At 40.5% G+C, this 12,143-nt stretch overlaps 2 protein-coding genes across 5 annotated transcripts; one reads left to right on the top strand and one right to left on the bottom strand.

Moving 5' to 3' along the window:
- Window positions 1-475: 475 nt before the first annotated feature.
- On the bottom strand, window positions 476-3,150 carry LOC5520397. 2 transcript variants are annotated; one of them, XM_048732283.1, is made up of 5 exons: window positions 3,037-3,150; window positions 2,505-2,801; window positions 1,624-1,926; window positions 1,119-1,275; window positions 476-956 (listed from the first exon to the last, which is right to left on the bottom strand). In XM_048732283.1, exons 1-5 carry the CDS (start codon window positions 3,098-3,100, stop codon window positions 488-490), a joined length of 1,290 nt encoding a protein of 429 aa, XP_048588240.1. In that variant the 5' UTR covers window positions 3,101-3,150; the 3' UTR covers window positions 476-487. The 2 variants fall into 2 exon arrangements, with proteins under 2 accessions (XP_048588240.1, XP_048588245.1); XM_048732288.1 differs by having other exon boundaries at window positions 1,119-1,272.
- Window positions 3,151-3,468: 318 nt separating this feature from the next.
- Window positions 3,469-11,733, top strand: LOC5520398 (hydroxyacid-oxoacid transhydrogenase, mitochondrial). Of its 3 annotated transcripts, XM_048721751.1 has the most exons (16): window positions 3,469-3,601; window positions 3,782-3,819; window positions 4,678-4,736; window positions 4,825-4,878; window positions 5,099-5,149; window positions 6,190-6,293; window positions 6,940-7,136; window positions 7,539-7,559; window positions 7,632-7,688; window positions 8,624-8,729; window positions 8,810-8,962; window positions 9,176-9,274; window positions 9,552-9,630; window positions 9,904-10,000; window positions 10,384-10,659; window positions 11,531-11,733. In XM_048721751.1, the coding sequence occupies exons 1-15, from the start codon at window positions 3,540-3,542 to the stop codon at window positions 10,626-10,628; spliced, it is 1,422 nt and encodes a 473-aa protein (XP_048577708.1). In that variant the 5' UTR covers window positions 3,469-3,539; the 3' UTR covers window positions 10,629-10,659; window positions 11,531-11,733. The 3 variants fall into 3 exon arrangements, with proteins under 3 accessions (XP_048577708.1, XP_048577658.1, XP_048577760.1); XM_048721701.1 differs by lacking the exon at window positions 11,531-11,733 and having other exon boundaries at window positions 10,384-10,771; XM_048721803.1 differs by lacking the exon at window positions 11,531-11,733 and having other exon boundaries at window positions 3,470-3,601; window positions 8,693-8,729; window positions 10,384-10,771.
- Window positions 11,734-12,143: the final 410 nt, after the last annotated feature.

Below are 12,143 nucleotides of genomic sequence, written 5' to 3'. Positions count from 1 at the left end.
GTTGAGTCATCCGAGTTAACAGGGTTCTGTGTCATTGGTTCGAATTATCTGAGTTAACAGGGAAGTTGAGTCATCCGAGTTAACAGGGTTCTGTGTCATTGGTTCGGATTATCTGAGTTAACAGGGAAGTTGAGTCATCCGAGTTAACAGGGTTCTGTGTCATTGGTTCGGATTATCTGAGTTAACAGGGAAGTTGAGTCATCCGAGTTAACAGGGTTCTGTGTCATTGGTTCGGATTATCTGAGTTAACAGGGAAGTTGAGTCATCCGAGTTAACAGGGTTCTGTGTCATTGGTTCGAATTATCTGAGTTAACAGGGAAGTTGAGTCATCCGAGTTAACAGGGTTCTGTATCATTGGTTCGAATTATCTGAGTTAACAGGGAAGTTGAGTCATCCGAGTTAACAGGGTTCTGTATCATTGGTTCGGATTATCTGAGTTAACAGGGAAGTTGAGTCATCCGAGTTAACAGGGTTCTGTTGTACTTTCTTATTTAGTACTTGAAAAAAGAGCTTGCATACTTTTCAAGTCTATCAATGAACTTAACGACGATTGGCCACTTTCAAGATCTGAGCAATCGATAGCTTTAGCTTGCTTTAGCTGGCAGTTTGTATACTCTCTATCTTCATCAGAACTTTCAAGTCTGATATCTGAGAGATATCTCGCAAGCGGTGCATCGTGCTGATTATCAGGAGTCATGCTTCGACGTCTTTCGACACTGTCCGTCGATCCCTCCTTTTGTGTGTAAGTTGATATTTGTATTGTGTCGCTATCGGTCATGTGATGAGGTTTGTCGATTGTTGTCGAGTGTTGTTTCTCGGTTTGCGGTTTGTCGATTGTTGTCGAGTGTTGTTTCTCGGTTTGAGGTTTGTCGATTGTTGTCGAGTGTTGTTTCTCGATAGTATGACGATCGTGAGCGTGTTGGTTCCCGGTGCTGGGTACTGGGTCTTCTGATAACCTATAGGTTGAAGAAAATTCTTAGACAATCAAGCTCTTTAAATACAATAATTGTTTGTCTTTTTTCTTGCCTCCGGTGTCTGTCTGTTTTTGTGTACGTATGTTTTATTTGTTTATTATCCGGGTCTGTTTGTTGAGATGTACGTTCCCTAATTGTGCTCACATGTCTGCGACATCCTCCAAGTCGCTGTCCTGGTCAGCAGTCTTCTTATTCCGTCGTCTGCGCCGCGCATCCAGATAGATAATATAGGCCAGCAATGGGACCTTGACCGTCACCAGACACGCGATGACGATTATCTTCACTTCTCGACTGATGCCTGCTGATGTCAAGAATATGAGGGTTAGCCCTTATGCAAACAGAGCCAACCTCGTCCCAGGGTCTTCTGGGTACTTTTCAATATGGCGTCTATCAGCTAGACGCAACATAACATCAAACAACACAACATCAAACAACACAATGGGTTTCTACCCCGACTTGTCAAAGATTTAATTTCGCACTAAACTCCATGGATCTCCATTGTCTCGAAAAGATGATTTTTTTTTTCACCAACGCTTGCGCTGTGTTCTCACATTAGCCATAAGACCCCCCCCCCCCCCTCCCCATACGCATCGCAGTATCAAATGACAATATGTGCTTTTAGAATCGGCAAGCATGTCTCCTAATGTACCTTTTATCAGCTGAATATTAAACCGCGTCTTCGCTTCACAATGCCATTTCTTCATAACCGCCTCGTATGTCCCCTCCTGCTCACTCTGCGCATGCTCAAGTACAAGTGCAGCGTTTGGTTGACCCTCATTGTCCATGAACTTATAGTGGCTGCTGTTACCCGAGGCGTACACAGGGTTCCCGTTTATTTTCCATTGTATTAGATATGGGCTGCTGGTGGGGTATGGGGAGACTCGAAGGGTTGTGGAGCCGCCATACGGTATTATTATGTTTGTTGACGTTTGATGAGGTCTCAAACTAATATCTGCGAAATGAAATGAAACAATACAAAATTGATTAGACTTTCCGCGCTTAAGGGGCGACTCGGACACGTGTCGAGGATCTGCTTTCCCTAAACAGCATTGGTAACAAAATCTTCAGTTTTGCGCATCTAAATTGCGACAGAGTTTCTCTTGGGTAATATGGTATGGTTTGAAACTTTACGATACCGTACAAGATATACCCACTGGGAACAGTAGCAGATAAGTCCGAAGCTATGCCCGAACTAATTGATAAAATTGATAATAAACATAAATTAATAATAATTGATATCAAGTTACAAAATGATTATAACAATTGACTATCAAAAATTTATTATCAATTTTCATCAATTAGTTACGTCGGTAATTATGAGGCAAACAAAACATAAAAAAAAACACTAGACTATCCTTTGCATCATTTTACGAAAAAGCTCCGCCCAAAGAGCATTGTGCACAAAGACTATTCCATATACAACAACTGTGAAAATTTACGATCTGCGTAATGTTTTCATTCATCTTCAATTGTGCAGAATAATGCCCGGAATGCGATGGGTAGTGTACATCTCTGATTTTCAATAAATACCTTGTACAACGACAGTGAACTTTACGATTTGCGTAATGTTTTCATTCATCCTCAATTGTGCAGAATAATGGCCTGAATGCGATGGGTGTACATCACTGATTTTCATTGTCGTTCGGTCGGCATCCCATGAATAATGCTTGGACTTGGTAACTGGCAACTTATCCTCTAGCCCCTTTAGCCACGTGATCTCTGGTGAGACGACGTTGGTCTTTATTTCCAGGAAGATAGTATCTCCACGGCAACTTTTGATGTTTGATTTTTTGGCGACTGCGAAGGTGTCTACATCATGAGCTGTGACTGTAAAAAGTGTACAATAACTCATTCAGAAACATCTTTTTTGAACATTTATACCTAATAGTATTTCAATAATAGTTCGGCGATTATTCACTCCAAACAGTTGACTACGAAAACCACAGTTGACTACGCAAACTCAAAATGATTTATGTATTTGAAATACAGTATCGAGTTATTAGTTATGGCTCGAGTTACCCAATAAACAAGTATAGAAAAGGTATAGTATGATTTAACTCACCTATTGAAAACAAGAAGAATAAATTGGTAATAAAAAAGTTCGCTCGTCTAGTCTTGGAGGGCATTTCACGATTTGACGTGACGTCACAATTAGTTTTAGAACCTTCGTGCGCGTTTAGAACGTCGTGGCGACCAGTGCGGCTCAAAAAAAAAGAAAGAAAGAAATGGTGACGTACATTATTATACTTAGTGTTTAAAAGAAAACAATAAGATATTTCTAAGGCTTTTAAGGCAAATTTGATGTGCTTAGACTTTCAAAGTCGTTCCATAGTCTTTATACGAATAAAACCCGAGGCTTTCGGGGCTTTTTAACCCTTTCCGACATCAGTCCATTGTTATTTAGAGCCGAATGGTTGCGATATGTCGATGAAAAAATCGTCGCACAGGAAACCCACGCGACCGTGGTGTAACATCGATCGCAAATCTCCCATGATGCATCTCTTTCTTGGCCATGTAAATTTGTTGTCATTGCCTGGGAGCTTTTTGGAGCAAACCTGCAATGCAATGGCGTCCTCCAATGTGCGCGACAAAGCTTTACAGCTTATGAAGCTTGTTACCTCTGCATCGTGAGTACAAAAGTTTTTCTACCCTATATATAAACATTTGATTATCATGGACGGACAAGACAAAGAAACAGACGCCATGATCACGAAACAATGATGATGATATCATTTGGTCTATTACACGCTTTTATTGCATTAAGTAATACAACATCATTAAAGATTTGAACATGATTTATTTAACAGCTGCAGATGTCCTGCCCACTCCCAAGCATTTAGTGCAGGTAGTTTCATTTACAAACCACACTACTCTGCACTGCACTGTACAGTATCCTAGTTTGAGGTCAACCTATTTTGCATGGACAAATCTTCATACCTGTCAACTCTCTCGCATTAGGCGGGAGTCTCAAGATTTTGGGCCCCTTCTCCAAATCTCCCGCGTTGAACGCCAAATCTCCCGCTTTGTAGCGATTTTTATTGCTTCCGAAAAATTATTATATTGAAAATCGTCATTTTGCCTATTTTCAATTAAAATATTTAAAACAATAATTCCCTTGCGTAGCACAATTTATCTAACACCCTCGTGAGATCTAGAAGTGGATTTGTTCGTGAGAGCTTTCTATATGGCAAACGCCTGCAAGGTTAACCCCACCCCTCACCCCAAAAAATGAATATACCCTACCCCTCCCCCCAAAAATTCTCAAGCCTTGAGATTTTCAGAGGTTGACAGGTATGAATCTTCCTCTCACTCACATGTACTATATCTATTGCACCCCCTTCAGTCGTCATGAATAAAGTATGCTAAGCGCAGTGTATTGAATTGAACAAATCTGAATATGAAATGTAATGTGAACTCTAATTGCCAGGGCGTAGCAGACAGGGGGGGAATTGGGGACACATGCCCCCCCCAATATTTTAAAAAATTATAAAGAAATGACCAGTATGGGCATGGCTGTGCCCCCCATGCCTCCTTTGGAGACTCTGGTACCCAGGGTAAAACTTAACTAAATTAAAGAAAATGATTCTGTTTCTTCAATTTCAAAATTACTGAAACAGTCACATATCGATCAAATAATTGAAGCTCAATTAATTTAATTGGCAAACATCGAGACTGAACAGTTTCATTATGTTTTAATTTAAAGGCCACAGACTTGGCTCTTCAGCAGCAAATAAACAGCCAGAAAAAGAGTATGCATTTGAGGTACAGTAAAACTATACCACTGAAAAACTTAACTTGTTTTTCTTCGTGATTGGTTATTAATTCAGCTATTATGTTATTTAATACACAGATGGCTAGCTCCAGTATAAGGTTTGGTGAAGGTGTTACAAGAGAGGTTGGCATGGTGAGTGTTTGCCAGTTTTTGTTGTCATTAGCCTTTAATGTAAATATTTACAAAGAGGGGGCAAGGAAGACACTGGCATTGCTCAGAGTAATCTGAAGAAATAGTGCCCCTTTACAAAGAGTGGGAGACAGAGAAACAAAATGGTCCCCTTACTGGTATGAAAACATTTGATGGATACATATACATCAGCTAAATTAAATTTATTTGAAATGCTACTCAGGATTTCAAGAATCTGGGGGTCAGAAAGGTCTGCTTGATAACTGATTCAAAGGTGATATGTCTTAGGTCTTAGGTTATTGGTTATTTATTTTTAAGCTGGAGGTGAGGGGGGTCTAACACTAATGGATCCTCACATACTAATGACACCTGGTCATGAATAGTCAGAAAAGAGATTGCCTCAATTGTGACGTCTTCATGAAGTCTGTAATTGTGTTTGTTTTTAGTGCTTAGTTTTAGAAATTGCTTCTTTTGTGCTTTTTTTAGGGGTAAGAACAGCTGTTGACCACAATCAAAGTGCTATCCCTTAGGGTTAAAATTGATTTTACTGACAATCACCCTTGTCTGTTTTTATGGGATTTTTTTTGGTTAGCTGTCAATATGTTAGCCGAATTAAACACAGGGCCAGTAGCGCATATTTTATGTGGTATCAAATTATTGCCCATGAGATGGGAAAGGATCTATTGACACACAGTATCAAACCATATTTCTTTTCAATAAGTCTCTGCCTCTCCATTTTGGTTGATTCCATGATTACCATCATTAGTGACACCAACATGTAATCGCTATATTTATGACGGTAATCACAGACTCATAACCTCCATTTTACTCACCCTGACACTACAGCTAACAGCCACTTAGATTGGGGAAGGCATATGAGGCATGTGTGGCATTTTTATATAAGATATGTATGATATCTGTGTTTCCCGGCCCCAACTCAGCTAATCCTGGCTACATGGACAGAGCAAAAAAATGGCATGAAATTTCCCAATTATTAATATATAAGCTCAAGATTCCGCATACAAGGAGTTCCTCTGACCAAAAGCTTAATTCCAAATTTAAAAGAAATTTAGAAGCTATGAAATTGAGATATTAGCAAGCAAAGTTGGCTTAATTACTGATCAGAGCCCGACTTCTCCCTACAAACGAGGAGAATTTATACTTTGAACATTTGAAAATTGCACTTCAAGCCTCATATCTCGGAGACGAATCCATTAGAGCAAAATTTAAAGCTTACCGAAGTAAACAAGACCTTATTTTGGGAAAACTTGCCATTTTTTTGCTCTGTCGGCTACATGTGTATTCTTTTAACAGCTTGCAAGACTCCCACCAGTAGAGCAAGCTGTGGAGTCTCTAGTAACTCATGGTGTAAACCATGAGGTTTATGATAAAACCAGGATTGAACCTACTGATGCAAGGTATGAGACAGCAGAACCATTGTATCGTAGAAGCCATTTTGCAGTAACGGCCATTAAAGGAGCTATCTGATGGCAGAATACTGGTCCCACTAGACTATCACCAGGACTGAACCTGATTGGTCACTGAACCAAAATTAGAGAGCACCAAGCATTGCAAGCTTTCAGAACAGTAGGCATAAGGAAGGCACACACAAGCTAGAATTCTAATCTGATAACAACCTATAGCTCAGAGAGGATGTAGCAGGGGCGGATCTAGGGGGGGGGGGGGCGAGAGGGCTCCGCCCCCCCCCCCCCCTATTTTCAGACATTTGGCCTAAAAATAACAAGAAATATAAGGAAATATACGGAAGAAGTCTGCCCCCCCCCCTTTTCTTGAAACTTGAAACTTTTGCTTCCCTTTTGCCCCCCCCCCCCCCCCCTTTTTAAACTTCTGCATCCGCCCCTGGTAACATTCAATAGAAACAGTTTATATAATATCCCATTATGGTCCTTATTGACTCACATTTATACAAAGGGTAATTACCAAGCTGGTGTCCTTAGAACATAGTGGGGTTCCATTGAAGTATCTGTTTCTCTATTTTTTTAAATAAAATGATACGGCAATTAAGATTAAGGACCCTTGTTTGTTGATTCCCATTTTTTCCAGTTTTAAAGACTGCATTGCTTTTGCCAAGGCAGGGCAGTTTGACTCATTTCTGGCTGTTGGAGGTGGATCTGTTATAGACACAGCAAAGGCTGCCAATTTATATCTGTCACACCCTGACAATGACTTCCTTGACTTTGTCAATGCTCCTGTTGGCAAGGGATTGCCTGTTACTAGACCAGTCAAACCGCTCATTGCAAGTAAGTGAAGCAACAGTCAACATATTGCAATAATGTGGAGTTGTGGTCAAACCAAATAAAAGCCTTGTCTAAATACCTCAACTTAAATTTATGTTTGTGAATTTACATAAAACTAGTGATAACATTTGAGGAACGTCCTGTAAAATATTTGAACAACATCCTGTGCAATGAAATAAGGTGCAGGGGAAGGGGGAGTCACATTTCCATTTATCAGATCATTCCTTCTCATGCATCTCCTAGCTTACAGTTGTTCTGGATTTTCTTTAATTTTAGCAGACCTTCCTTTCCAGGCAATCATTAATCCCCCCACCCCTGGATATAAGCTAGTTTATCAACTCTTTGAATGCTGTCATTTACTTCAATCTCCTGATGTCATCTTTGTCTTTTCTGTGTTTCATGTAGTTCCAACTACTGCTGGCACAGGTATGTGAAAAAAGTTTTATTTTAGCATACCATGTTTTCTGTTTATGATATGTTTCTTAAATTGTTCTTTAGGAAGTGAAACAACAGGAGTCGCAATCTTTGACTACCAACCATTGAATGCAAAAACAGGTGGGCAAAAGAAATTATTTTTAATTGCACTTAAACACAAATTTGCACTTTAAAAGGGATAGCTCCACCCCTTTTTCAAAAGCTCTTGCAGAAATTGTTGTCATTCACAACTAGACTTCATTCATCCTTGTTCCTGGGGTTCCACCCTCCCCTAACCCCATGGGCAAGAAGGATATGAGGGGAAGACCCTGGTAACGAGGATGGACTTTATTGAGTGCGGACCTCTGAAAATGCCAGAAGAAAACATATCAAAAAGTACAGCCGTACAGCAAACTACGACAACTCTAAAGTACAAAAGAATGTTCAAGAACTGTTAGGCATATTCGGGAATATATTTAGAGTCAATTCTTTACAAAAAAACAAGAACAAAAATTGTCATAGAGGAATGATACACAGCACACTCAAAAACAGCGTGTGCATGCTCATTTGAAATGGCATCATTCAAGTGTGCTCACTGACACAAACAACAAAATTGCAAAATACATGACTTCAAAACCTTTGTAATCCTCCTTATTTTTCGTTTTCTTATAAGAAAAGGCTAATAAATAAAATGTTGGTGGTGTGTTTTAGGCCAACTTTGAACACTTTTATAGATTTCAGGCTCCACTTTATGGAGCTCTGCACTCAGTAAAGTCAAATGATGAATGACAGTTCGCCTCAAGTCCCTTTTATAGTGCGCGTTCGTGTTTAACATGTCACCTTCCTTCTTCTGACCCCCTAGTTCCTTACTTATTGCCTGTATGGTGGAACCGCTGAATAACAATATAGCATGGGCGGACAACTGAATCAATTATTACAGAAAGTTATTGTTGGATTCATGTTATTTTCCATAGCTCAGTGATATGATCTTTGCTTCTTAGAAGATGTTATGCTGGGTAACCTGAAAAACTCAATAAATACTGTCCCTACTAATAGATTTTTTAAAATATATCTAGGAATAGCTAACAGAGCTATTCGACCCATGTTGGGTATTGTTGATCCACTTCACACCTTGCATATGCCAGAGCGTGTCACAGCTAACAGTGGATTTGATGTCTTGTGGTATGTAATGCTGTTATTTTTTATTATCAGGTTGAGATATAGTATTACCATCCCTCATATTCACATGCTTTTCCTTACAGCCATGCAATCGAGTCGTTCACTGCCATTCCTTATAAGGAGCGTGGTCCGTGTCCTCCTAACCCTAATATGCGACCTGCCTACCAGGGCAGTAATCCTGTTAGCGATGTATGGTCTAGACACGCCCTCAGCATTATACACAAGTACATGAAAAGGTAAGCAGTATCCCAGTATTCCTACTCATGAATATGGAACCCTGCCCATTTAATAGAGTGAACTTAGGAATCAAATCAATAGGAAGCCTAGGACCAGACTAAGACAAACACTGTGTTCCTTTCCAAATGCAAATTTAAAAAAAAAAATCGATTATTTTATCTTCAGTTGCATTTGTAATTGCCCATTTTTGTAGTTTCTTGTGTCCTCTTTAGGTCTGTTCGAGACCCACATGATTTGGAGGCGCGGTCGCAGATGCACCTGGCCAGTGTTTACGCGGGAATTGGGTTTGGAAACGCAGGTGTACATTTGTGGTGAGAAGATATCTTGTGTTAATCATACATGTGCAACATGTCCTGAGTGACAGGATATTATTCTTACTACGCTGCTCGATAATGGCGACAGTAAATTGGTGGTGTTAATGGAATTGATAATGATGGAATTGAACATAATTGTTTGGATGATTATGGTGATGATGGTGATAATGGTGATTATGAAAATGTTAATGATGAAAATGGTGATGATAGTGATGAGTGTGAAAATGACGAGAGGTTAAAATAAATCTGTGGCCTCTCGATTGTCTATTTCCAGCCATGGTATGTCTTACCCCATATCAGGCCTTGTAAAGTCGTACAAGGCAAAAGATTACGACCCAAGTCACCCCATAGTGGTGAGTATAGTTATTATTCTTTAGCCTGACAAAGCAAAAAAATAGTAAATCGCGGTTCTGTGGAGAGCGAAAGAAAGGTTTTGATAAGGTCCAAATTACCGCATTTGAAGCCCTACCAGGATATCTACTTTCAAGCTTTCATAAAAGGAGCAAAACACTACTAAAAGTTGCAATACTGCTGCAAACAAAGCAGCGTTTTATTACACACCTAACCCTCACCTCCGCTATCTAGTAAACGACCCATTACTGTATTACTGTGTTGTTTGTCCCAAGCCTCACGGTCTGTCTGTGGTGGTGACAGCTCCCGCAGTTTTTCGGTTTACAGCGCCTTCCTGTCCCGACAGGCACATTGAGGCGGCCCGTCTTATGGGTAAGTGTGTGTGTGGGGGGGGGGGGGGGGGGGGGGGGGAGGGGAGGGGTGGCACGGTAGTACTTTCAACTTTGCTAATGGACACTAGTAAGCGGAATGTAATACAGTCATCTCTCGCCTTATAAACACTTTAGCTATTCGGTGTCACGGATACCAGGTTATTTTGTACAGAAGGAAAGTAGAGTGCGGTCGATTTTTTAAAAGTACGACCAGGCAAAATTGATGACCTTCGACCATCTCCGGGATTCACGTGGTGCTTAAAGGGATTCAGTCATCCAATAACATACTCTGCATCCAAATTCAGTCGTTACAAATGATCGAGATTGTTTCTAGCCGATGACAAAATGGCGGGCAGAGCCACTTCATAGTGACTTCTGTTCCAGGCGCAGACACGAGTAACGTCAAGCAAGCAGACGCCGGTCCTCTACTTGCCGACACTCTGCTCGAGTTCATGCATTCTCTAGACGTCGATGACGGGCTTCAAGCGTTCGGTTACTCCACAGCAGATATCCCGAACCTAGTCAAGGGGACAATACCACAACACAGGGTCACTAAACTAGCCCCAGCAGGGGCCCCTGGGGAAGAAGAACTCGCAAGGCTGTTTGAAGACTCCTTGTCGTTGTACTGAGTTGGGGTGATGTCAATAAAGACATCTCGAGGTAGATCTTAATTGAAAGTGAAGGGTAGCGAGATTGGCGTCAGATAGACCATTGCCTCAGACTTAAAATACAATGCCGTAGCAGGCTCGAGATATTGAAGGGCCACAATAAAGAAAATATTGGGGGCACAATAAAGAAACATTATATATAAGAAATATTGTGGGCACAGCCACGCCTCTGCTGGTCATTTCCTTATAAGTTTTACAAATATCGAGGCGCGCGGGGGGGGGGGGGGAGGGGGCACGTGCCCCTAGTGGCCCACCCCCTGCTACGGCCCTGTAACATCAGTAAATTTTATTGCAGGGATAATGGCTATGATTCTAGCATTGCCAGAAATCTTCGACCCGTTCAACAACATCGAAACTAATACGTTGTATCGCGAGTATTACCCCTGGGTACCAGAGGCTCGAGCTCGTTTACTGTCACGCGGGTCTTGGCTTCGCTTCTCGTAGCGAGTACTCTGGTACCCACTTATTTGTCCCACCTTCTGGAAATTGGTTTTAGTGCTTGTCCGTAACACATGGTATCGATACCCCACCCCAGAATTACTGCCTTGATTTCTAAGATTTTTTTTGTCCCTGTAAATCAGCACTAAGCCACACACTCGTAGTATCCGATTCCCCTCTTTGGGGAGGTATAATATATTTCTGGAATCACAATCGATATAATCACATTTTGGTTGACGACGGAATATGAATTTTAATAAAAAAAAAATGAATTATAAAATTGAATTTTTAAAACTGTTTGTGAAGTCTTTGATACAAGAGGAACATACAACCTACACAAGGCATCTGAATACCCACGTTTTATAAAATACATTAATATTGTTTTAGCTAGAATCTGAAGCATTAATACTTTGCTTTGTAAATAGCTCCTTCTGGCCGCCGTGCCTACAGAGCAACAACAATCAGCCGATGTTCATCCAGAGACAGTATACAACCTTTCTAATACTCAGGTCTCCCTATAATTCATTCCTTGACCACCACTACTCAATTGTACAGTTATAATAAAATATACATTCTGATATTGTTTATTATAAAACAGATCTACATTAAAATGTCAATTACATTTTTATATTTGAATTCTTTTTGAAATTACAATCAAACGAAGCGCTCATGCTTTTAATTAAAGGTGAAATATTAGAGGAAAACCCTTCAAATTATGAATAGACAAAAGCTTCTCTTCTATTCCAATAAAGCACCTTTGTAAAAGTGTTATAAATTTTACAAAAAAAAAAATAAGTGGGTATGAGTTTGATCCATACACTCGGTACTCCTCCAGTACATATTTCCCAGGTCCAAGTCACTCGTCTAAACCTCGAGTCCTGTTACTGTCGAATCCGTTGTATCGCGACCCGCGTTTTCAAAACACGATTTGTTTTGGTTTTCTGTTCCGTCAGTAAAACCATTCTGAGCCAATCAGATTCTCGCTTTGTGCACTTCCCTGGCTATCCTCTGGACGTAAACCAGACAGTGTCGCGACAG

This window comes from Nematostella vectensis, chromosome 1, assembly GCF_932526225.1.
Source record: "Nematostella vectensis chromosome 1, jaNemVect1.1, whole genome shotgun sequence".
Classification (NCBI taxonomy): domain Eukaryota; kingdom Metazoa; phylum Cnidaria; class Anthozoa; order Actiniaria; family Edwardsiidae; genus Nematostella; species Nematostella vectensis.
The sequence above is the reverse complement of the archived record's forward strand: the minus strand, read 5'-3'. Positions and strand labels throughout refer to the sequence as shown.